The sequence below is a fragment of the Notamacropus eugenii genome, chromosome 7, assembly GCF_028372415.1.
Source record: "Notamacropus eugenii isolate mMacEug1 chromosome 7, mMacEug1.pri_v2, whole genome shotgun sequence".
Lineage (NCBI taxonomy): Eukaryota > Metazoa > Chordata > Mammalia > Diprotodontia > Macropodidae > Notamacropus > Notamacropus eugenii.
The window spans coordinates 28,913,123-28,940,011 of NC_092878.1; the positions used below are offsets into that span (position 1 = coordinate 28,913,123).

The 26,889-nt window shown below is 39.2% G+C and overlaps 1 protein-coding gene across 2 annotated transcripts in view; it reads left to right on the forward strand.

Annotated features, from left to right (window-relative positions):
* SNAP23 (synaptosome associated protein 23) overlaps positions 1-26,889 on the forward strand; it is a 62,019-nt gene that overhangs the window by 17,169 nt on the left and 17,961 nt on the right. For both annotated transcript variants that reach the window (XM_072623572.1, XM_072623571.1), the window contains exons 2-4: positions 23,935-24,038; positions 25,694-25,735; positions 26,314-26,362. In XM_072623572.1, the coding sequence (XP_072479673.1) occupies positions 23,982-24,038; positions 25,694-25,735; positions 26,314-26,362 (148 nt within the window). In that variant the 5' untranslated portion in view covers positions 23,935-23,981. The remainder of the gene's footprint in view (positions 1-23,934; positions 24,039-25,693; positions 25,736-26,313; positions 26,363-26,889) is intronic.

The window sequence follows — 26,889 nt, forward strand, 5'->3', positions numbered from 1 at the left end:
GCCTCAGGGTGCCAAATACACTAGAGCAGAGATGTCCAACACATGGCCTACAGCACTTCCCACTGACACCTGAACCAGACTAAAATGGAACTGGAAAATATTTAACAACATAAAGAAGTTAATAAAAAATAACCATATTGACGTGTGTGGTTTTCTAAGTCAATATATGGCCCACAGGGATCCTTGTGTATGGTGTAGTGGTTCTTGCTTCTGTTTGAATTTGACACCACTGTCCCTGCTTTTGGGGAAGGAGATTGAGAACTAGGTGCTTGCTCCATCTTCAGGGTATCTTCTGGGCTGCACCATTAGCATGCGATGGGATTTCAGTCTGATCTGGGACACCTGATTGCCAGAAATTTACTGACCAAGACACTGACCAAACTAAAGGAAGATGGTATCCTCATAGTTAGAAACCTCGGTGTACACACTCGCATCTCAAATGCTTGGACCTCCAGCTGGCCTTTTCTCTCAATCCTTGTTCTGCTTGATTTCTGCAGCTTTTGATGCTGTCACTACCCTTTCCTTTGGGAAACTCCCCTCGTGGCTTCTTTAGTAACATTGTTCTTCTTTGTCTTTCTCTCTCTGCTTTTATTTTTTCAGTCTCTTTTACTCAATAAAAATTACACAAACTTCGAGGCCCCCTTAAAGCTCTATTGTGGGCTCTAGTTTCTCTGCACTGTTTTGATGATCTCAGCAGCCCTCATGGGCTGCCCGCATATTGTAGCTGCCCAATTTTTATCTCTTACTAATCTCTCTCATCTCCAGCCCTGCATCATCATCTGCCTGCTGGACTTAGCTACCTGCAGTGCCCCATTGACATCTCCAATTCAGCCTGCTTAAAACAGTCCACCTCCCCCCTAAATCCAGCTCTCCTCCAACTTCTTTGTCTTTGCTTGAGGCACCATGTTTCTTTCAGTTGGCTCTCCTCTCCCTTTATATGTAGTTAGTTGCCTAGACTTGGTTTTTCAAATTGATCCTCTTTGTACTTACATCATCACTGCTTTAGTTTAGATCCTTCTTACCACCATCACACAAGCCTTGTAACTGATTTTCCTACTTCCATTTTCTCACTTTTCAGGTGAGAAATAGAAGCGTATTAGGAGGTGTCCAGGGAACCCACGTTATTATTTCTCACTCGTGCATTCCCGCACTTCTTGTTCTCCAGGAATTCATTCCACTAGATGAAGTCACCTCTGAAACTCTCACCTCCTCAGATCATTTCCTGTCCTGGCTGCAGGACTTCATTATTTCCCCACTCTCCTCCTCTGCCTTTCATTCCCATTAGAATGTGAACCCATGGAGGGGAAGGACTGTCTTATTCCTTTCTTTGTATCCCCAGAGCTTAGCACTGTGTGTGGCACACAGTAGGCACTTCATACATGTTTATTGACTGACTGTGACTCTGTCCATATCATCTCTCTTCTGCACTGTTGCCAAATTGTTGAGACATGGTAGGTCATGTTGTTCTCTGTTCCCTGTTACATTTAGGATAAAGTAGGAAATCCTCAGCCTGTCACATTAAAGCTTTCCACAGTTTTGGCTCCTTCCAACTTTTCCAGATTTACTTCCTGTAACACTCCCCTTTGTGTATTCTGTATTCCATCTGATCTGACCTAATAGCTGTTTCCCTGAACTTGAAATTTCATTTTCTGCCTGTGTTCCTTTGTACAGACTATCCTTGTGTTTGGCATGTCCTCCCTCCTCACCACTGCCCTTAGGATCTTTTATCTTTCTTCAAGGTTCAGCCAAGGTTTCCTTCCTCTTTGAAGTATCTTCTGATTCTCCCTTCTCTTTTTTCCATTGTTGATGTGCTTGCTGCCCTTATGTTTTTTATAATTACTTATTTGTGTATGTGTTTTGTTTTCCCAGTAAAGTACAAGGTTCTTAAGGATAAGGTTTTTTTTTTCTTGGCATTCCTAGGTCCCAAGATGGTAGTTAACAAATGCGTGAATTGACTTTTACTAGATTGTTTCGTTATGAATTCTCTTTACAGTTATGATTCAGGTATAAAAATAGTAATTCCCTGTTTCTTGTCTGCTCCCCTTTTCCTCCTACTCCTCAGTTTGTTGTCATTAGAGGTAAGAATCTATTTTTAAAAAACCACATTAGAAACCTGTTGTTGCCACAGAATGAAATGTGGTTCCAAAACCAAACCCCAAGCAAAGCTCTTTTATCCTGAAAGCTTCCTTTGTGAACATTTATCAGAACACATGCTTTTCTGTACTTTCTACTGTCTTTTATGACTAATGATAAGTTAATCAGTAGATGCTAATAGCAGTTTTACTTTTCACATAGTTCTGTAACCTGTTAGAGTCTTTAGTTGTACTTATTTGCAATGACTTCTTTTCTTAGATATGCTTTAGTTTCCTCTTTTCAATTTGATAAGCGTTTATTATATGTCCAAGGTTCTGTGCTAGGTGCTGGGGCTATAGATAGAAGATGAAACCATTTCTTCCCCCCTGGAGCTTATATTCTATGAAAGGATAAAACATGAAGACAAACAAGAAAGTACCAGGAAGATAAAGATAGACCTGGAGCCTCAGCATTGAGGCTTTCCTTCTGAGATGCAGATCCCATTCCATCGTGTGTGACTTCTGTCTCCGTTCCATAAATGTACTGGATGGTCTGCGTGAAGTGCTGGGGTATCACTTGCTTTTATGGCGTCGGATCCATTGAGTCCTTTGTTTTTGCTGCATTTCTAGCCCACTGTATTTTTTATGCTTGTTTTTTAAACGTCTGTGTGTTCTCCACCAGTATCCCACTGCTGCTCTCTACATGTTACTCTTTTTAAATTCTGAATTCTGTATTAATGTTCCATGACTCACAACCTTGAAGTAGTATCCTCAGTAGAATATTGGTATTAAGAAGCCAGACCTTTGTTTTAAGGAGAAATTTGGGAGCATTAAGGTAGCTTTACAGTTTCCCAGAAGCAGTACAGTCCACTTTCCTCCTGATGTTTAGTTCTGTGCCTGACTTGTCCATTTTTATGTCCTCTTTAAGACACACATGCACACACACACACACACACACACACACACGCAAACGCAAGTGCGATAATATGACCAGTTCTCTCACCCTCCCCTTTCCTAATACCTCAAAACATTTCAAATCCACATCTCTTACTTCTTCTTATCTCAGAAATTTCATTTAAAATGGCTACAAAATGTATAACATTTCTGGGAGCTACTACGCAGGAATGCATTTAGGGTTTCAGGAAACACAACTCCATAACACTTTTCAGCAATATGAACTTATTAAATGATTAAAGAAATATTCATTATGTTTAATTCTCACCAACTTAATAAAAATTATGGTATTATTACAGCAGGAACAGGACTCCTTCAGGATATTTTCTTTTACTTTGATTTTCAGAACACCCTAGTCCGCTGTTTCTCTTCCTGTTTAACTGTGTTCTCTGTTTCTTTTGCTCACTTCTTGACCCCTAAATTTGCAGTATTACCCAAGGTTCTGTTCCTCGCCCTCTTACATTCTCTCCTTCGCAGTGACATTGATTTTCTCAGCTTCAAAATTCAACTCTACTCAAATGACTGTAAACTGCATCTCTAGCCCTGTGATCTCTATTGATCTCTATAGATTTACTGTACATCACTCTGTACTGCTCAGTCTATGTATATGTGTGCATTGCTGTAATGCCCATTTGCTCTCTTCACTCATTACTCAGCTCCTTGAAATCTAGCCTTTGACTTCATACTCAACTGAAACTTCTGCTAAAGTCCCAGTGATCTCCTGACGGCCACATCTGATTGTCTTCTTTGTCAGCCTGCGCTTCTTGATCTTTCTGCTATGTTTGACACTATTGACTATCTTCTTCTCTGGGATAATCTTTTTTTCCTCCTAGAGTTTTTATGATACTGACCGTCTGGTTCTTCTTCCAACTCTGGTTCGAATAATGCTAATGATGATAGTAATTTGGTATTTATATAGCACATATATATGCCAGGCACCGTGCTAAGTGCTTCGTTGATCCTCACAACAAACCTTGTGAGATAGGTGCAGACAGACTGAGTGACTTGCCTAGGGTCATGTAACTAGTGAGAGTCCCAAGCCACATTTGAACTCAGTTCTTTCTGACTTCAGGCCCAACACTGTATCCACTGCCTACATCAAGGGAGTCGGTCGGGAGTGGTCAGCCCATAGAGGAAGAGCCCTGGGATTTGGAAGCTAACCTCGAGTTCAGATGAAAGGGGACTTTATTTGGACTTGGTATTGATTAAGAATGTTCTTACCGTGATCTAGGAGTGGATGGTGTGGTATTTTGAAAGGGGACTTTATTTGGTCTGATGTGCTGACATGTATTCTTGTACATTTGACTCAGTTCTCTATATATTTTAGAAATGAGGCCTTTTTATCACAGGCACTAGTTACAAAAAATCTTAGTTGTATTTAAGTCTTGAGTGTTGTTCTGTGTATTACTTCCTAGACATTTGATATATTTTGTAACCATTTTAAGTGGAATTTCTCATTTTATCTCCTCCTTCTTAGATTTGATAATATGTACAAGAAGGCTGATAATTTTTGTGAACTGTTTGTGTTACTGAATTTATTTTATTTCATTTCACTGTTTTTAATTGAATCTCTGAGATTCTCAAAGAATACAGTTTTATGGAGAGCAAATAGACATAATTTTGCTTCATCTTTTCCTAGGCATATTGTTCTTGCTATCTTTCGCTTGTCTGTTTTTGCTGACTTACACCATATTTGGTGCTTTTTTTATGCCTCTTTTGCACATATATCATCGCTCTTACTATGCTTCTTCCTCTTAAGTACCTACCATGTGCTTGTCTGTTGCCCTTTGGTTCATCTGCAGTCTTATTTATAGATCATAATGTTTCATAATTTTCAGTCATATAGCATCATACCTCCCATATGTTTCAGTGGGAAAATGGAGTCCGAATAGATTAAATTTTTTTTTTTTGATGAACACTTGTTTGCATTGGAATAGGGTCTGTGAGCATGTTTTATTAAAAAAATATTTTGATAACTGCCTTCAGTATAATTGATTTCCTTTGTAATCTAGTGTGTTTTATTTAAAGACCTTCTGAAAATGGGTCCATAAACTTTACAAAACTGCCACAGAGATCTGTGACACCACAAAAAAGGTTAGGAATTCTTGTATTAGAGTTTACATTTCTGCAAATGTTGCCTTTTGACTATAGGATGTTTAGAACACTTGTGAGCCAGGTATACTTTCGTTATTGAAAAATGATGGAGTGGTGTTAGTATTGCCTTCTGAAAGATTTTTAACAGGTCATTCCTTACATGAGTGTTAAAGTGTAAGCTCTTTGAGGTCAGAAGTTGCTTTTTCTTTGTTCCTAATTCGAAGCCTGGTACCTGGCACCTCGTAGGTACTTAGTGTGCTGTTGCTGTATAATATAACAAAAATCTAGACAGAGTTTATCAATTCCAAATAACATTCTTTTAATTTGCTCATTCCGAACTTTTTTTTTTTACTTTAGCAAGTTAAGTCAGTATTGTAAAACACTATTAAATACAGTAATCCTTTGTGGTGTTTTGATTGATGCTGTTTCAAAATATATCTGATATTTTACCCGCAATGAGCTCTTTTAAGACTATAAGTCACAAAGGTACTAATATGCATAGTAGAGGAAGTAGGAACTCTGGAAACTCCCTATGTCAATGAAATAACAGATCCTGTCAAAATAAAATAAAAATCTTAGATTTTTTTAAAAAGTTGACTCCACTTCAGTTTTGGTACTTCTCTTCCTAGTCCTTCTTTAAGGGACCCAGAATTGGTCTTATAAATATCTTAAGAATCAAAGGTAAATCCAGAGACCCCTTGCATTATCTTGTTTCCTTGATCGTTTTTTCTTAGTTGGATGCTACCTTTTGCGTCATTTTCTCTTTTGAAAAATGGAAATATAAATGAGGCCTTGAGAAGCCAAATAGGTCAATGAGAGTCCCTTGATGGATGGTTTACTTAGAAATGAAAAGCCTTAAGCTGCATCCTATGATTCTGAGCCATGATAAGCAGAGGAAGGTATCATGCAGCTGGAAGAGCATTAGTTCTGGAGTCAGAGGATGTGGACTCCTTTCCTCTCACCTGATGCTTATACCTGGATAATCTTTGGCAAGTCCTTAAGCTTCCAGGGCTTTAGTGCCCTGATCTGTAAAATGAGGAGGTTGGATTAGATGTCCTAGGAGAGGTCCCTTCTAACTCTCCATCGACTGTTTTCTATATGTAGTGGATGGGAAGGCTCTCCTTCAAGATTTCCTTGGCAAGATTAATTCCTTGTAGAGATGAGCTCTTTGTTAACAAGATTAACATGAGTGGGGTCTTTGTCATGGCACTGATGATGTACAATCCTAGTGGGCATTATAGTCTTGGAGTCCTGGCACATAGTAGGTGCCAATTCTCTTCCCTCCTGTCTCCCCCCTTCTTTCCTCCTCCTTTCAGTTTCAGGCTCTTGATTTAGATCTGTAATAAACAGTGATAACTACCATTTATGTAGCACTGAGTACCAGGCGCTATGAAGCGCTTTGCAATTATTACCTCATCTGAACCTCACAACAACTATTATTATCCCCATTTTACAGGTGATGTAGATGAAGCAAGACGAGGCTAAGTGACTGGGCAGGATTTGAACTGAGATCTTTGTGATTCCATCCAGCACTTTGCCTCAGTCTTTGCAAGACTGGTAAATACATTCTTAGCCTTGATTAGGTCCGCTTCATCTCCAGCCTCTCCATCCCTAGCAAGGAGCTGTTCCTGTATTTTAAGCTGTGGTCCAAAAATCCAAGTTCCTTTCATAGCCACTGTCTTTTTTTCACCATCAGTATTCATTTTAATGTCATTTAATTTCTCCCCCAATTACTATGTAATTTTTTAAATGATATTTTATTTTTTTCTAATTACATGTAAAGGCAATTTTAACATTCATTTAAAAATTTTGAGTTCTAGATTTTCTCCCTCACCTCCCCCCTCCCTAAAATAGCAATTTTGACACAGGTTATATAGGTGTAATCATGTAAAACCTATTTCTATATTAGTCATGTTGTGAAAGAAGAAACAGGCCAAAAGGAAAAAACCCCACAAAAAACCCCAAAGGAAGTGAAAATAGTATGCTTTGGTTGACATTCAGACACCCATCAGTTCTTTCTGTAGACGTGAATAGCAGTTTTCTTCATGAGACCTTTGGAATTGTCTTTGATCCGTGTGGCGCTGCTTGGAATAGCTGAAGCATTCACAGTTGATCATCACACAGTGTTGCTGTCACTCTGGCTCTGCTTTCTTCACTTTGCATCACAGGCACTGTCTTACTAACCAGCTCGTTAACTCTTCCACCCTTTGAAGTATGAAATTATTCAGCCATGTCAGGAATAAGACTGGGCAGAGAGAGAGCTTCAGTCACTAACCTTTTATTAAGTACCTACTCTGTGACAGGCTTTTAGAAGTTTTTCCTCAGCTTACATTCCTCTTTACCCTCAGGTCAAAACTTGTAATGTTCTTCTTTATAGCCCTTCTGGTTATTGAGAAAATAAAAAAGTAAAGTCAAGAATCTGCACATAAGTTTTCCTTGTACTATGGAGATTTTTTTCCTCAGGCTTACAGCTCTTGAGATCAGGCTTCCTTATAGTTTCTGAACCCTCATCTCTAGCTATATATTTCACAGCACTCATGTACATCGTTCCTGATGTTGCCTTTTTAGAAAAATCTGAAAAAATTAAAAACCCCACATTTTGATTGGTTTTAGGCTTATCTTAAATATTTGATGTACAATATTTTGAGAGAGGAATGTTTTTTTGCTGTTATTACTAAGTAAATTAATATGAATGTAGTTCCTAGCATCTAACTTTTGTTTTAAATTATATGTAATAAGGAAAAATGAATATTCCTTACAGTTCTAAAAATACTATTGATTCTGAGTTTTTGGGTCCTGTAAGTGGACATATAGGATCCTAAAGTGAAAAGAGTCAATGTGATAAATAAAATAACCTTTCTCAAGAAATTAAATTAAGCAGCTGTGTTGTAGTTGCCACAACACTGATATTTTTAGTGCAGATATATTTTTTTTTTAATTTTTTAATTTTTTTAATGTTTAACAATCACTGCCATACAATTGCGATTTTATCCCTCCCCACCCACCCCCCACTACCTCCCTCCCTCCCCACGACTGCATACAATTCTGTATAGATTCTACATATACTTTCCTATTGAGTATATTTTCACTATAGTCATGCTATGTAGTCAGACTAAGATAAATGAAAGAATCCGTATAACAAATCAGAACATGATACACAAACAGATACACATACACAAACATGATCTAGTGCAGATATATTTAATGCTATTCTAAAACAGCTGACTATTCTGAGCTTTCTTTTACATCCTTCCTTTGTTATTTCTCTTATTTGAGTCTCCAGAGGAGGAAATGGAGATTCCATTGTCTCTGATTCTGAAAGTTATCTGAAACATAGTATCTGTCTTATTAGCAGCTTGTTCAGGAATTCTTGTCTATCAAATTTACCAAAGACAGCCATGCTGTTGGTTACGTTAGGCAAGTTCTTTGTACTTATTCCTTGACACTCAAGTATAAGTGAACTCAAAGGAAGGAAAGGTAGTTTGACTGAATATCGGGAAGTGAGCCCTAAATGTATTGCTCAGAAAGGGTTAAACCCCACATACCTGGTAGGTTGGGAGCACCACCATGAGGACACCAAACTTAGCGTCCACAGTTTTGCCCAAGGTTGACTGTTACTAGTATTGTTTTTATACACACACATGTACATACGTATATATTTATATACATGTGTGTTTAGCACTAGATAAAGGAAAAGTAAACAAAATTATAAACCATATACTAATCATGTGAAGGATAATTTTTTTCCTAGAGGTTCATGCTGATACTTCAGGGCATGAGGTGACTGAGCTCTAGAAAACTGTGGCACTCTATTAATCTAAAAGGACAAGGGGAAGAAAAGATAACTATCAAGTCAGTAGTTTGGAGGAAAATCACATGTAATAAAGGGATAAAGGAAATGGCAAGTGACAAAATAATTCTGAATATGTGAAATTAAAAAGCATTTACACATAAAAAATCCTTGTGGGGGTGGAGCCAAGATGGTGACGCACATACACTAGCTCTTCCCCCACAGCCCATAAAATACCTGTGAAGAAAGACTCTCAATAAATTCTAGAGCGACAGAAGCCACAGAACAACAGAGTGGAGGAGATTTCCAGCCCAGAGTGACCTGAAAGGCCAGCGGGAAAGGTCTGTTGCACCAGATGCCGAGTGGAGCCCAGGCCAGTCTTGGCCCCAGCATGGCTCTGGGAGGAGAAGCTGAGCAGGCCTCGGGGGCAGAATTCCCAGCAGCAGTAGCAGTAGTTTGCAGATCCTTCAACCCACAGGCACCAAAGGTCAGTGAGAGGGTTTTTTCAGCTAGCCTAGAAGGGAGCAGGGTCTTCCTGTAGCTCTGGCCTCAGGCTGCGTCTGTAGAGGCTTCTTCAGGAGGCAGCAGCTCCCACAGCAGCTTGCATCCATTGTTGGATCATAAAACCAAGGAGGTACTGAGCAGCTGATCCTTACCTCATCCCTGTGTGGAGATCCTGCCCCCACCTAATGCTCCTGGAGGAATTGAGCAGCTGACCTTTATCTCACACTGAATGGCAGCCTGAATGGCAGCCCTACCCCCATTGAAAGCTCCTGGAGGAATCAGGCAGCTTATCTGAATCTCAGCCTCTAGTGCTGGATTGGTGGAACTTGAGGCCAAGTGGCTGTGGAGAGGGAACTCTATTACTTAAAGATTCTGGGCCCAAAAGTTTCTGGTTGCTCCCAGACTAGGGTACACACCTGACTGTACCACTTTGGAGGAACTGAGATCTTACAGATTCCCAGAGTATACCCTACTCTTGATAAAGGACCCAAAAGTCAAATAACTGGTTGGGAAAATGCCCCCAAAAGGGGAAAATAATAAGACTAAAGAAGGTTACTTTCTTGGTGAACAGATATCTTATCCCATCCTTTCAGATGAGGAAGAACAATGCTTACCATCAGGGAAAGACATAAAAGTCAAGGCAACTGTATCCCAAACATCCAAAATAAATATTCAATGATCTCAGATGATGGAAGAACTCAAAAAGGATTTTGAAAATCAAGTAAGAGAGGTAGAGGAAAAATTGGGAAGAGAAATGAGAGAGATGCAAGAAAATCATGAAAAGCAAGTCAACACCTTGCTAAAGGAAACCCACAAAAATGCTGAAGAAAATAACACCATTAAAAAATAGGCTAACTCAATTCGCAAAAGAGGTTCAAAAAGCCAGTGAGGAGAAGAATGCTTTCAAAAGCAGAATTAGCCAAATGGAAAAGGAGGTTCAAAAGTTCACTGAAGAAAATAGTTCTTTCAAAATTAGAATGGAACAGATGGAGACTGATGACTTTATGAGAAACCAAGAAATCACAAAACAAAACCAAAAGAATGAAAAAATGGAAGATAATGTGAAATATCTCATTGCAAAAACAACTGACCTGGAAAATAGATCCAGGAGAGACAATTTAAAAATTATGGGACTACCTGAAAGTCATGACCAAAAAGAGAATCTGGACATCATCTTTCATGAAATTATCAAGGAAAACTGCCCTGATGTTCTAGAACCAGGGGGCAAAATAAATATTGAAAAAATTCACCAATCATCTCCTGAAAGAGATCCAGAAAGAGCTTAGTGCAGGGGGAGGAGCCAAGGTGGCGGAGTAGAAAGACACACATATGCTAGCTCTGAACCCACAGCCCATAAAATATCTGTAAAGAATAACTCCCAACAAATTCTGGAGCAGCGGAAGCCACAGAACAACGGAGGGGAGGAGATTTCTGTTTCAGAGAGCCCTGAAAAACCGACGAAAGATCCGTGGCACACCGGACCCCGTAGCGGAGCCCAGCCCTGCCTTGGCCACGCGGCACTGAGAGGAGCAGATCCTAGCAGGCTTCAGGGACGGGATCTCCAGCAGCCATGCAGGTCCCTCCACCCACAGGTGACAAGGGTAGGTGAGAGAGTCTTTTTGGGTGGCCAACAGGGGAGTGGGTTGTCCCTGTGGCTCGGGCCCCCTCGGGAGGCAGCAGCAGGGGCGGCGGCAGACAGGGGCTCCCCAAGCAGGCAGGAGCCCAGATCCATTGTTGAAGGTCTCTGCATAAACCCCCTGAGGGAACTGAGTCCCATGAGGTGGCCCTGCCCCCACCTGAGCACCTGGACTTAATCTCACATTGATTAGCAGCCCTGACCCCACCCAAAGCCCTGAGGCTGGGAAGCAGCATTTGAATCTCAGACCCCAAGCCCTGGCTGGGTGGATCTGGAGGTGAGCTGGGGGTGGAAAGAAAACTCAGAAGGCAAGTCACTGGCTGGGAAAATGCCCAGAAAAGGGAAAAAAAATAAGACTATAGAAGGTTACTCTCTTGGTGAACAGATAATTCCTCCCTTCCTTTCTGATGAGGAAGAACAATGCTTACCATCAGGGAAAGACACAGAAGTCAAGGCTTCTGTATCCCACACATCCAAAATAAATATACCATGGGCTCAGGCCATAGAAGAGCTCAAAAAGGATTTTGAAAATCAAGTAAGAGAGGTGGAGGAAAAACTGGGAAGAGAAATGAGAGAGATGCAAGAAAAGCATGGAAAGCAGGTCCACACCTTGCTAAAGGATACCCCAAAAAATGCTGAAGAAAATAACACCTTGAAAAATAGGCTAACTCAATTGGCAAAAGAGGTTCAAAAAGCCAATGAGGAGAAGAATGCTTTCAAAAGCAGAATTAGCCAAATGGAAAAGGAGATTCAAAAGCTCACTGAAGAAAATAGTTCTTTCAAAATTAGAATGGAACAGATGGAGGCTAATGACTTTGTGAGAAACCAAGAAATCACAAAACAAAACCAAAAGAATGAAAAAATGGAAGATAATGTGAAATATCTCATTGGAAAAACAACTGACCTGGAAAATAGATCCAGGAGAGACAATTTAAAAATTATGGGACTACCTGAAAGCCATGATGAGAAAAAGAGCCTAGACATCATCTTTCATGACATTATCAAGGAAAACTGCCCTGAGATTCTAGAACCAGAGGGCAAAATAAGTATTCAAGGAATCCACAGATCACCACCTGAAAGAGATCCAAAAAGAGAAACTCCTAGGAACATTGTGGCCAAATTCCAGAGTTCTCTGATCAAGGAGAAAATATTGCAAGCAGCTAGAAAGAAACAATTCAATTATTGTGGAAATACAATCAGGATAATACAAGATCTAGCAGCTTCTACATTAAGGGATCGAAGGGCGTGGAACAGGATATTCCAGAAGTCAGAGGAACTAGAACTAAAACCAAGAATCACCTACCCAGCAAAACTGAGTATAATACTTCAGGGGAAAAAATGGTCTTTCAACAAAATTGGGGACTTTCAAGCATTCCTGATGAAAAGACCAGAGCTGAAAAGAAAATTTGACTTTCAAACACAAGAATGAAGAGAAGCATGAAAAGGTAAACAGCAAAGAGAAGTCATAAGGGACTTACTAAAGTTGAACTGTTTACTTTCCTACATGGAAAGAAAATATTTGTAACTCTTGAAACTTTTCAGTATCTGGGTAGTTGGTGGGATTACACACACACACACGCACACACACAGAGAATTGAATCGGATGGGATCATATCTTAAAAAAATGAAATTAAGAGGTAAGAGAGAAATATATTCGGAGGAGAAAGGGAGAAATAGAATGGGGCAAATTATCTCTCATAAAAGAGGCAAGCAAAAGACTTTTTAGTGGAGGGAAAAAGAAGGGAAGTGAGAGAAAAACATGAAGTTTACTCTCATCACATTCCACTAAAGGAAGGAATAAAATGCACACTCATTTTGGTATGAAAACCTATCTTACAATACAGGAAAGTGGGGGATAAGGGGATAAGCAGGGTGGGGGGGATGATGGAAGGGAGGGCAATGGGAGGAGGGAGCAATTAGAAGTCAACACTCTTGGGGAGGGACAGGATCAAAAGAGAGAATAGAAGTAATAGGGGACAGGATAGGATGGAGGGAAATATAGTTAGTCTTACACAACATGACTATTATGGAAGTCATTTGCAAAACTACACATATATGGCCTATATTGAATTGCTTGCCTTCCAAAAGGAATGGGTGGGGAGGGACGGATGAAGAGAAGTTGGAATTCAAAGTTTTAGGATCGACTGTTGAGTACTGTTCTCGCTACTAGGAAATAAGAAATAAAGGTAAAGGGGTATAGAAAGTTATCTGGTCCTACAGGACAAAAGAGAAGATGGGGACAAGGGAAGAGAGGGATGATAGAAGAGAGGGCAGATTGGTGGTAGGGGCAATTAGAATGCTCGGTGTTTTGGGGTGGGGGGAGGGGACAAATGGGGAGAAAATTTGGAACCCAAAATTTTGTGAAAATGAATGTTAGAAGTTAAATAAATTAATTAAAAAAAAAAGATCCAGAAAGAGAAATTCCTAAGAACGTTGTAGCTAAATTCGTGAGGTACCAGGTCAAGGAGAAAATATTGCAAGCAGCTAGAAAGAAACAATTCAGACATTGTGGAAATACAATCAGGATAACACAAGGTCTAGCAGCTTCAACATTAAGGGATTGAAGGGCTTGGAATATGATATTCCAGAAGTCAAAGGAACTAGGACTAAAACCAAGAATCACCTACCCAGCAAAACTGAGTATAATACTTCAGGGGGAAAAATGGTCTTTCAATGAAATAGAGAACTTCCAAGCATTCCTGATGAAAAGACCAGAGCTGAAAAGAACATTTGACTTTCAAACACAAGAATCAAGAGAAGCATGAAAAGGTAAACAGGAAGGAGAAATCATAAGGGACTTATTAAAGTTGACCTGTTTACATTCCTACATGGAAAGGTAATATTTGTAACTCTTGAAACTTTTTTCAGTATCTGGGTAGTTGGAGGGATTACACACACATATAGAGAGAGACAGAGAGCACAGGGTGAGTGAAATAGGATGGGATCATATCTAAAAAAAATGACATTAAGAGGTGAGAGAGGAATATATTGGGAGGAGAAAGGGAGAAATGGAATGGGGCAAATTATCTCTCATAAAAGAGGCAAGCAAAAGACTTTTCAATGGAGGGAAAAAGTGGGGAGGTGAAAGGGAAAACATGAAGCTTACTCTCATTACATTTGATTCAAGGAAGGAATAAAATGTGCACACTCATTTTAATATGAAAACCTGTCTTACAATGCAAGAAAGTGGGGGAGAAGGGCATAAGCAGAGTAGGGGGGGATGATGAAAGGGAGGGCAATGGGAAGAGGGAGCAATTAGAAGTCAACACTCTTGGGGAGGGACAGTGTCAAAAGAGAGAATAGAAGAAATGGGGGGCAGGATAGGATGGAGGGAAATATAGTTAGTCTTACACAACATGACTATTATGAAAGTCATTTGCAAAACTACACATATATGGCCTATATTGAATTGCTTGCCTTCCCAATGGGATGAGTGGGGAGGGAGGAAGGAAGAGAAATTGGAACTCATAAGTTTTAGGAACAGCTGTTGAGTATTGTTCCTGCATACAATTGGGAAATAAGAAATACAGGTAATGGGGTACAGAAATTTATCTTGTCCTACACGACAAAAGAGAAGATGGGGATAAGGGAGGGGAGGGATGTTAGAAGGGAGGGCAGATTGGTGATACGGGTAATTAGAATGTTTGGCATTTTGGGGTGGGGAGAGGGGAGAGATGGGGAGAAAGTTTGGAACTCAAAATTTTGTGGAAATGAATGTTGAAAACTTAAGTAAATTAAAAAAAAATCCTTGTGATTGGAATACAAAGAGAAGCCATTGATGGAGGGGAAGAAGTTTTTGTAGCAGATATGATCGATAGAGGTTTAATAACCAGGAATTTGATATAAATATATATATGAATATATGAGACCAAGAGCCAATCTTATATAGGTCAGTCATCAGAGAATATGAACAACTTTCGAAAACCTAAAAAAACAAAATGTAAATGATCAGTAAAATATATACATATATGTATATATACATACATGAATACATATATGAAAATGTTTCCAATCACTGATAATAGGAGAAATACAGATTAAAGCAGAAGGTTTTGCTTTACACACTTTTGATCGACAAAGATGAGACTGCTCAGCATTGGGAAAATATCATGGAAAGAGGCACATTAATATGTTACTCATAGAATTGTAGGTTCTTCCTGCTGTTATGGAAAACAATGTGAAACTGCTAGGAACATTCATGACTGAATTGTTTGTATTCTTTGATGAAGTGAAACCAGTATTGGGCATATAGTGTAGACTGTATGCCAGAGACGGAGTAAAAAAGGTCCCATGTATGTTGAAATATTCATTGTAGTGCTTTCTGTGACACAAAAACCTCTGTGTAATAATGTGGGTACCAATTCATTAGGGAATGGTCGAACAAATTGTGTTTTATGACTCTTTCCCCCTAAGAAATGTTGTCAAGGAGGTGAACAGCACAAGTAAACATGATGTACACACAATGACCACAATTATGTAAAGATAAACATTATTTAAAAGACCTCAGAATTCAGATCAATGCAGTGATTCCAGAGGACGGATAATTTCTTTTGAAGGAATGGTGAGCTGCAGGTATGGAATGCTGCGTATCCTTTTTAAAAAAATCTGTACTTTGTTACCATAGAAGATTCCAAATGGTGTGAGAAGGGGCCTGTTGGGAAGCAGCTATATAAAATAAGGCATCAAGTTAAAAAAAAAATGGACTGGGACAAAAGGATGTTTTATAGCTAGCTAGCATTTTCGGTTTGTTTTTTTAAACCAAGCCACCCTTCCCCTCACTGAAAATAAAAGATGGAAGGAAGCATTGCACCTGGACTAGTGAGAAACTCTGGCATTCAATTACTGTTCTTGCAGAGGAATGGAGTGCTCGCTCTCCTCAGCCCTTCAACTAAAATGCATCTTATCTGGGACTAATGAAAATGTGCTTTATTTGCTCTTAGAAAAAAATTTAACAAACATTTGTAGAATGGGGGGAAAACCTATGCCAGTGTGGATTGCCGCTTGTGGCAAGTCTCAAAAAGCTTTTTTCCACAAAAGCCTTTAAGTATGGTCTGGTACAGAGGTGGGGAACCAGGGGCCTCAAGGCCACGTGACTCCCCCCCAAATCCTCAAGTGTGGCCCTTTGACTGAATTAAAACTTCAGAGAACAAATCCCCTTCATAAAAGGATTTGTTCTGTAAAACTTGGACTCAGTCAAGAGGCCACGCCCCAAAACCTAGAAGGCCACATGTGGCCTTGAGGCTGCAGGTTCCCCACCCCTAGTCTGACTACCAGTCTACCTGAATTCATAGAAGCTAGTGACCAGAATATTGGCTATGGTGTGGTGGATTTCCCTTTTTTAAGTGATTAGCCTTGACAGTTGACATATGAAAAATATCCTTGGTTGTTATTTGTTGTTCTTTGTGTTTAAAGGTGCCAGAGTCTAGGTATTATCTTGAACAGATTAGCTCCTTTCCCCACATTAACAGGCCCATAGAATCCAGCACCACCTTTAGCACTTCTAGCCTCCTGTCACATTACTGTCTTCTGCATACTGTGTGCTCCAGTCAAAATGAACTATTCCTTTTCCTCCGTATGTACCCTCCAGTCTCCTTTTGCTCTCATTCTTTTCTTTATCTAATGCCTGACCTTATCCTTTTTTTTTTAAATTTTTTTTATTTTTTAATGTTTAACAATCACTGCCATACAATTGAGATTTTATCCCCCCCCACCTACCCCCCACTACCCCCCTCCCTCCCCACGACTGCATACAATTCTGTATAGATTCTACGTATACTTTCCTATTGAGTATATTTTCATTATGGTCATGCTATGTAGTCAGACTAAAATAAATGAAAGAAATCATATAACAAATCAGAACATGATACACAAACACATACACATACACAAACATGATCTGCTACATTTTGCGAATGACTTCCATATTTCTTTCTCTGAGTGTGGAAGGCATTTTGCCTTGAGAACCACCTTTGGGATTTTTTTTTTTTATAAGAAGTTTTTGCGTTATTACAAAAATCCAAGTCTACCAGAAAAGACTCTCACACACTGTGGTCGTTGCTGTGCACAAAGTTCTCCTGGTTCTGCTCCTTTCACTCAGCATCAGGTCATATAAGTCCTTCCAGGCCTCTCTGAAGTCTTCTTGTTCATCATTTCTTATGGCACAATAGTACTCCATTACATTCATATACCATAATTTATTCAGCCATTCCCCAATTGATGGACATCCCCTTGACTTCCAGTTTTTGGCAACTACATAGAGTGCTGCTATAAATATTTTTGTACATGTGGGACCCTTTCCCATTTTTATGATCTCTTGGGGATATAGTCCTAGTAGCGATATTGCTGGGTCAAAGGGTATGCACATTTTTGTAGCCCTTTGGGCATAGTTCCAAATTGCTCTGCAGAATGGTTGGATGCGCTCGCAGCTCCACCAACAATGAATTAGTGTTCCAACTCTCCCACATCCTCTCCAGCATTTATCATTTTCTTGTTCTGTCATGTTTGCCAATCTTATAGGTGTGATGTGGTACCTCAGAGTTGTTTTGATTTGCATCTCTCTAATCAATAGTGATTTAGAGCATTTTTTCATATGATTATAGATAGCTTTAATTTCTTCCTCTGAAAATTCCCTGTTCATATCCTTTGACCATTTATCAATTGGGGAATGACTTGTATGATTATACATTTGGGTCAGTTCTCTATATATTCTAGAAATGAGGCCTTTATCCCCGAGCTTAGCTGTAAAAATTCTTTCCCAATTTACTGCATCCCTCCGGATTTTGGTTGCATTGGGTTTGGTTGTGCAAAAACTTCTCAGTTTAATGTAATCAAAGTTATCCATTTTGCATTTCATAATGCTTTCTATCTCTCCTTTAGTAAAGAATTCTTCCCTTCTCCATAGATCTGATAAATACACTATTCCTTGCTTCTCCAGTTTATTCATGGTATCAATCTTTATACCTAAATCATGTACCCATTTGGACTTTAATCTTGTGTACGGTGTCAGGTATGGGTCTATGCCTAATTTCCGCCACACTGTTATCCAGTTTTCCCAGCAATTTTTGTCAAACAATGAGTTCTTATCCCAGAAGCTGGGGTCCTTGGGTTTATCAAACAGGAGGTTGCTATATTCCTTGCCTACTGCATCTTGAGTGCCAAGTCTATTCCACTTGTCTACCTCTCTGTTTCTTAGCCAATACCAAGTGGTTTTGATAATTGCTGCTTTATAGTAGAGTTTGAGGTCTGGTAGCGCTAGGCCTCCTTCCCAAGCATTTCTTTTCATTAGTCCCTTTGATATTCTGGACCTTTTGTTTTTCCAAACGAATTTTGATATTATTTTATCCAGCTCTAGAAAGTAATTGTCTGATAGTTTAATTGGTATGGCACTAAATAAGTATATTAATTTAGGTAGAATTCTGACCTTATCCTTTGAAACCCTACTCATGTGTCACCTCCTCTTCCATGAAGTCTTCCCTGATCCTTTCCCCAGGATTTACATTTATATGTCTGTGGCTGCATTCCAATGCACTTGGCTGTAATATGCAGTGTTCATCAGACTATATAATCATAGCTTTAGAGCGGGAAGGGAAACTGGAGATCATTGGGTCCAACTCCTTTGGTCCTTTGGCTGGCACTTGTTTGTGCCTTATCCCTCAACTAGACTGTCAGTTCCACGAGGGTAGGGGGCATTTTTTACCATCACTTTATGTCTCCCTTGCACTAAATACTATGTTTTGCACTTTAAAAAAAAAAATTGTTTGTAGATGTTTAAACTTGTCTTGTAATAGCTTATCAGTATTGAAAACCACTTCCCATCCAAATTTATGACTCTGTGATTTATAATTTATAGTATTAACCTCTCTGTGCAATTTTCTCCTCATTAAATTTTCATTTTTTCTCAAGTACATGTAAATCAAAATTTTTAACATTCTTTTTTAAAAATTTTTTTGTTTGTTTTCAGTTTTCTACAATCACTTCCATATATCTTAGGTTTTCTTCCCCCTCCCTCCTCAGCCCCTCCCTCTCTACTTTCTCCCCGAGATGGTGTACAGTCTTATAAGGTTTCTACACATACATTCTTATTAAATACATTTTCACCTTAGTCATGTTGCATAGAAGAATTAAAATGAATGGGAGAAACCATAAAACAAAACATAACACAAGAGAAAATGGTGTGCTTCATTCTGCGATCTAATTCCATAGTTCTTTCTCTGGATATGGAAGGCATTTTGCCTCAAGAGACCATTGGGAATTTTTTAGGTGCTTCCATTGCTGTGAAGGGCTAAGTCTACCAAAAAAATTCCTCGCATGCTGTGGTTGTTGCTGTGTGCAGAGTTCTCCTGGTTCTACTCCTTTCACTCAGCATCAGTTCATCTAAGTCCTTCTAGGCCTTTCTGAAGTCTTCCTGTTCATCATTTCTTATAGCATAATAGTATTCCATTACATTCATATACCACAACTTGTTCAACCGTTCCCCAGTTGATGGGCATCCCCTTGATTTCCAGTTTTTGGCCACCACAAAAAGAGCTGCTACAAATATTTTTGTACATGTGGGACCCTTTCCCATTTTTATGATCTCTTTGGGATGCAGTCTTGGAAGTGATAGTGCTGGGTCAAGGGATATGCACATTTTTGTATCCCTTTGGGCACAGTTCCAAATTGCTCTGCAGAATCGTTGGATCAGCTCATAGCTCCACCAACAATGAATTAGTGTTCCAACTCTCCCACATCTTCTCCAACATTTATCATCTTCCTGTTTTGTCATGTTAGCCAATCTGATGGGTATGATGTGGTACCTCAGAGTTGTTTTGATTTGCGTCTCTCTAATCAATAGGGATTTAGGGCATTTTTTCATATGATTAGAGATAGCTTTAATTTCTTCTAATGAAAACTGCCTATTCATATACTTTGACCATTTATCAATTGGGGAATGACTTGTATTCTTGTAAATTTGACTCAGTTCTCTCTATATTTTAGAAATGAGGCCTTTATCACAGGCACTAGTTACAAAAATGCTTTCCCAGCTTTCTGTTTCCTGTCTAATCTTGGTTGCATTGGGTTTGTTTGTACAAAACTTTTCAGTTTAATGTAATCAAAATGGTCCATTTTGCACTTCATGGTGTCCTGTATCTCTTGTTTGATTAAAAATTTCTCCATTCTCCATAATCTGACAAATACACTATTCCTTGCTCCCCTAATTTGTTTATAGTATCAGTCTTTATGCCTAGAGCATATATCCATTTGGACTTTATTCTTGTGTATGTTGTCAGCCATTGCTCTATGCCCAGTTTCCACCACACTGTGGTCCAGTTTTCCCAGCAAATACAGTGACTTTTTGTCCCAGAAGCTGGGGTCCTTGGATTTATCAAACAGCAGACCGATATAGTCATTGACTACTATATCTTGTGTACCTAACCTATTCCACTGGTCTACCCCTGTGTTTCTAAGCCAGTACCAAGTGGTTTTGATGATTGCTGCTTTATAATACAATTTCAGATCTGGTAGGGCTAGGCCACTTTCCTTAGCATTTTTTTTCATTAGTTCTCTTGATATTCTGGACCTTTTGTTCTTCCAGATGAATTTTGATATTAGTTTTTCTAGCTCTGGAAAATAATTATCTGGTAGTTTGATTGGTATGGCACTGAATAAGTAAATTATATTAGGTAAAATTGTTATTTTTATTATATTAGCTCAGCCTACCCATGGTGAGTAACTGATGTTTTTCCCACTTACTTAGATCTGACTTTATTTGTGCAAAGTGTTTTGTAATTGTGTTCATATAGTCCCTGAGTTTTAACATTAAAAAAAAAAAAACAACTTTTGAGTTCCCTATAATTTCCTCCCTCCTTCCTCCTTGAGAATGCAAGCAATTTGATATAGATTATACCTGCAGTCATGTGAAACAGCTGTGCAGTTTTCTAAGTGATTTGGCCAGGGCAGAGTAATTAGTATGTAACAGAGATAGGACTTAAACAGACCTTCCTTTCTTTGAGGTTAGTGCCTTACATCAGGTTGCAGATTTAGCACAATAGTGTTTGAATTTGAAATGTGAATCCTTTCTTACCTTGCTCCTCAATTTGTAAAGTTGTCTTTGGGCCTTTTTTCACGTAAAGACTTCATTACAGATATAACGATGTATTTTAAAAAATCAAGTTAATGGACAGATCTTTTTTTTCTAATTACATATAAAAATTTTTTTTAACATTCATTTTTACCTCACTCTCCCCTTCCTGAGAAGGCAAGCAGTTTGATATAGGTTATACATGTGCAGTTATGCAAAACATATTTCCATATTAGTCATGTTGTGAAAGAAAACACAGAAAAAAATTCGAAGAAAAATAAAGTTTTAAAAAAGCATGATTCAGTCTGCATTCAATCAACATCAGTTCTTTCTTCAGAGGTGGAGTTCTTCATGAGTCCTTCAGAATTATCTTAGATCATTGTATTGCTGATGTTAGAGACACACTTGACACTAATAAGTTATCAAGGAAAATTTATTGCAGCAGAGTTCAGAGGAATTGAGTAGTTTGGCCAAAGTAGACCCCCATGGTCTTTTTAGGAGGAGGGAGTACTGAGTACAGAAGAAAGATGGGCTGTATACCATTAGTTCAAGAGAGATTCTCCCCCCAGGAGATGGATTGGTCCATCCTTAATTAGGTCACCCTTTTCTCTACATGCCTATTATGTAACCCCCCTTAGTAGATTCCCCCCTCCCAGACATCCTCTAAGAATTGGACCCATGAGATGTATGTGTGTGTGTGTGTGTGTGTGTGTGTGTGTGTGTGTATGTATGTATGTATGTATGTATGTATAATCCCTCCAGCTACCCAAATACAGAGAAAAGTTTCAAGAGTTACAAATACTATCTTTCCATGTAGGAATGTAAACAGTTCAACTTTAGTAAGTCCCTTATGATTTCTCCTTCCTGTTCACCTTTTCATGCTTCTCATGATTCTTGTGTTTGAAAATCAGATTTTCTGTTCACCTCTGTCTTTTCATCAGGAATGCTTGAAAGTTCTCTATTTCATTGAAAGACCATTTTCCCCCTGAAGTATTGTACTCAGTTTTGCTGGGTAGGTGATTCTTGGTTTTAGTCCTAGTTCCTTTGACTTCTGGAATATCATATTCCAAGCCCTTCGATCCCTTAATGTTGAAGCTGCTAGATCTTGTGTTATCCTGATTGTATTTCCATAATACTCTTTCTGGCTGCTTACAATATTTTCTCCTTGACCTAGGAACTCTGAAGTTTGGCTACAATATTCCTAGGAATTTTTCTATTCAGATCTCTTTCAGGAGGTGATTGGTGGACTCTTTCAATATTCATTTTACCCTCTGGTTCTAGAATATCAGGGCAGTTTTCCTTGATAATTTCATGAAAGATGATGTCTAGGCTCTTTTTTTGATCATGTCTTTCAGGTAGTCCCATAATTTTTAAAATTGTCCCTCCTGGATCTATTTTCCAGGTTAGTTGTTTTTCCAATGACATATTTCACATTGTCTTCTATTTTTTTCATTTTTTTTGGTTTTGTTTTGTAATATCTTGGTTTCTCATAAAGTCATTAGCTTCTATCTGCTCTGTTCTAATTTTTAAAGAAGTATTTTCTTCAGTGGACTTTTGAACCTCCTTTTCCATTTGGCTAATTCTGCTTTTTAAAGTATTCTTCCACATTGGGTTTTTGGGCCACTTTTGCCATTTGAGTTAGCCTATTTTTAAAGGTGTTATTTTCTTCAGCATTTTTTTGGGTCTCCTTTAGTAAGCTGTTGACTCACTTTTCATGATTTTCTTGCATCACTCTCATTTCTCTTCCCAGTTTTTCCTCCACCTCTCTTACTTGATTTTCAAACTCCTTTTTGAACTCTTCCAGGCCTGAGGCCATTGCGTATTTATTTTGAAGGTTTTTGATGCAGAAGCCTTGACTTTTATGTCTTCCTCTGATGGTATACATTGTTCTTCCTCATCTGAAAGGATGGAAGAAAGTATCTGTTCACCAAGAATGTAACCTTCTGTAGTCTTATTATTTCCCCCTTTTTTTGGGCATTTTCCCAGCCAGTTACTTGACTTTTGAATCCTTTGTCAAGAGAAAGGTATACTTTGGGGACCAGTAAGTTCTCAGCTCTTCCAAGGTGGCACAATCAAGGGAGAGGAGTTTCCTCCTCTCCTGGGCTGTGCTCTGGTCTGGGAGCTACAGCATGGTTTTCTGCCCAGGATCTTCTCCAAAGCCTCCACCAACTCCACCACACCAGTGCTCCTCCTCACACCAGGACCGCCACTCAGGGCTGAGATCAAGACCAGCTGCTCAATTCCCCTAGGAGCTCCAGGCTGAGGACTCCAAAAATGGACACTGCTGCCACCTGGGACCACCTGGGCCTGGGGCTTGGGGAGCACCCTGCTTCCCTCTCACCCAGGTGAAAGAGCTTTTTCACTGACTTTTAAGGCTGTCTTTGGCCTTTGTGGCTTGAGGGATCTGGGAACCACAGCTGCTACCCGGGATCCCATGCCAGAGCCTGCTCCCCTGCGGCACTGCGTGGCCAAGGCTGGACTGCACTCCACTTGTGATAGACTTTTCCTGTTGACCTTCCAGGCTGCCTTGGACTGGAAATCTCTTTCACTCTGTCATTTTGTGGCTGCTGCTGCACTGGAATTTGTTTAGAGTCATTTTATAAAGGTATTTTATGGACTGTGGCAGGAGAGCTCCTACAGGTCATTCTTCTACTCCGCCATCTTGGCTCCACTCATCATACAGTATTGTTGTTATACTGTGTGCAGTGTTCTCCTGGTTCTGCTCACTTCAATTTGTATCAGTTCTTATAAAATCTTAGTGATCTTCCAAGGTGAGAGTAATACACTTTCACCCCTGAAACCTACTTTTTGTTTTTTTAAACAGAATATCACGGTTCCTGTTGCTTTGCTTAGCAAGAATTGTGATCCATCATGGATGATCTGTCAGCAGAAGAAATTCAGCTAAGGGCTCACCAAGTGACTGATGAGGTAAAACATTTTGTTGAAAGTCTTAATTCATTTCACCCCTCTTATATCTGTACGATGTATTCCCTTACTCGGATCTGAGGTAAGGAAGGATCAACTTTGCTATTTTGGCCAGCTTGGTCAGTTAATAAATGTTTGTTGATTGATTAGACCAATGAATGTGTTTGGTATTGACTAATGATTTGTTATTATTGTCTTGTCTTGTTCCCTCAAAAACCAAAAACAACAATAGAAAAGTTAAAAGTAAATTCTAGAGTAAACACAGGTACTAAAGATAATAATCACCTAAAATTTGAGTAGGGAACTGACTATGGACAGACCTGTGCTTTAAGAAGATCACTTTGGCATCTACATGGATGGATTGGAGATAATTGAGGCAGGAAGTCCAATTAGGCCACTGTAATAGTTCAGTTGAGAGGTGTAATAAGGATCTGAAATAGATTGATGATTCTCTATATGAAGGGATGAGGACTGTTCCTTTTTAATCTTTACATTCCTAGTACCTGGTGTGGTGCCTAGTACATAGTAGGTGCTTAATAAATTCTTGTTGATTTATTGTTTGAGGATTTTGAAAATACATTGATGATGGAGTACCCTACAGCTCTGTGGTTGGCCTTATAAAGACAGAGATGGTATGCTCATCAAAATTGTAAATGACACAGAGCTGGGAAATATAGTTAATATGCCTCATGACAGAATCCAAAAATTTTGTGACAGTATAGTACATTGGATTGAATCTAGTAGGGATAAATGTAAAATTTCAGTCAAAAATTCAATTTCAGAAGTAGTAGATGGTGGAGGTAGAGATAGCAGTTCTGAAAAAGATGTTGGGGCTTTAGTGGGCTGCAAGATCAGCAGGGTGGTGTGAGAACTAAAAAGCTAATTTGGTCTTGGGCTGCTATAACAGGGGCATAACCTCAGGAAAGGAGAAGGTGATAGTCCTTTTGTCTAACCTCATCTGGAGTATGGCGGTCACTTTGGGCACCAAGCAGAAGAGGGCCACTAGAATGATGAAAGACCTTGAGTTTGTGATACCTGAGGATTAGTTGAAGGAAATAGGAAGGTCTTAAGCATGGAGAAAAGAAGACTCTGGGACATGATAGCTATTTTCAAGTATTTGAAAGACTGTCATGTGGCAAAGGGATAAGTTTTGTTCTTTTTGGTTCCAGAGGGCAGAATCAAGAGCAGTGGGGGAAACTTGCAAAGAAGCCAATTAGCCTTGATGTCGGGAAAAATTTTCCAATAATTAGTACTGTCTGGAAATGGACTGGATTGCTTTGAGAGGCAGTGAGGTCTTCACCCAGAGGCTGGATGACCACTTGTGGGATATGTTCTAGTGGTAATTCTATGTAGTATGAGTTGAATTAGATGTCTATAGAGGTTCCTTTTGATTCTCAAATTCTGTCATTCAGTGACAGACACCCCCTCACCCTCACAGTATTTCTTGGAATACCTGGTGAAAAATAAGCTTGCAGTTTTAATGACCAGTTTGATTAGTTTTAGGTTGTTTAAGCGTTAGTTGGCAGTGATTTTACTTATAGTAGAAAATAACGTCCCGAACATGGTAAACATAGATTTTTATTTTAAAATTCTGCTTATTTTTCTGTTGCATATTAAAATAGTAAAACTTTGTTTTTGGGTGTTTTTTTTTTCCCTAGTCCCTGGAAAGCACAAGGAGAATCCTGGTTTTAGCCACTGAGGTAAGAGAATATTACTAGAAGTGTCCTACTCTTGGGTATCTTGGAGGGCACAACATGATGCTACTGTTGTCCCTGCAGAGCTCTGTGTTACAAACCTTGTGACCTGTTTGGCATTTGGATCAGTAATGCCCAGTAACATTTATTGCTCATTTAATGTTATGTTTGATATGAAGTCAATTCTATCTAGTCAAGTACGGGAATTGTCTTAAATTAGGAGGGATTGTCTTAAATTGGTATTCTGAAAGAGTTTAGGGACAGAAAGACAAAACCTTTTTTGTTTGAAAACAAGGTATTGATGTCATCAAGATGATGTAACGTCAGCACTTGATTTTTCCTCTTCCATTAGTATAGCATGGCAGGGACAATTAATTTAATAAAAGTCTGTGACTTACTTTTCACTTCAAATAGGTACTATTGTAAAATACACATGTAGAATCCTGGGTTAACTCTGCCTACAACCTTACTTTCTCAGCTCTTGATGTTTTCTCTGTATTTCCTAGGGACTTCTTGTTTTATATTTGTGAATATTAGTCCTTTTGTTTTAGTTATATAGAGACTCTTTGTTTTACTTCTTTCAGGCTCAGGATGCAGGAATCAAAACCGTCACTATGCTGGATGAACAAGGGGGTAAGTTTGGATTCACTGGAAGAAGTTTTGAATTTCACTTTGCACATTTGCTGCATTCATGGATGTTTCCAGAATGTGTCCTTTAAGAGTGCCTTTCCCCATGTGGATGGTGCATTTCTTCCATCTCAAATCCCTTTCACATCTTGGATCATACAGGGTTTGACTTTTTCCATTGAAGGTATTAAGGAATTACTGTATGCCCAGGAAATCAGGCTATTGGGCTTAAATCTGATTAGTGACAAATGAAGAAGTTTGGGAGGTATCCAAATTGGAATATGCCTTGGAGGTCAGTGTCAGATGGTCCTGGTTCTCAAGGGCCCTTGTTTATTCTGGGATTTGAATCTACTGAGCCAGGGATAATGTTGGGTATCTGGTTCCAAAGCAGATCTCAGCCCATATGATTCCAAAACAGAACCATATCCCTAAGCTCTTCCTGGGGTCAGAAGTTATAATTCTGTTTGGGGGCTGGGTGCGCCAAAGTTTGGGACATTCCATACTGACTGTTTACTCTTTCACTGGCATTACAC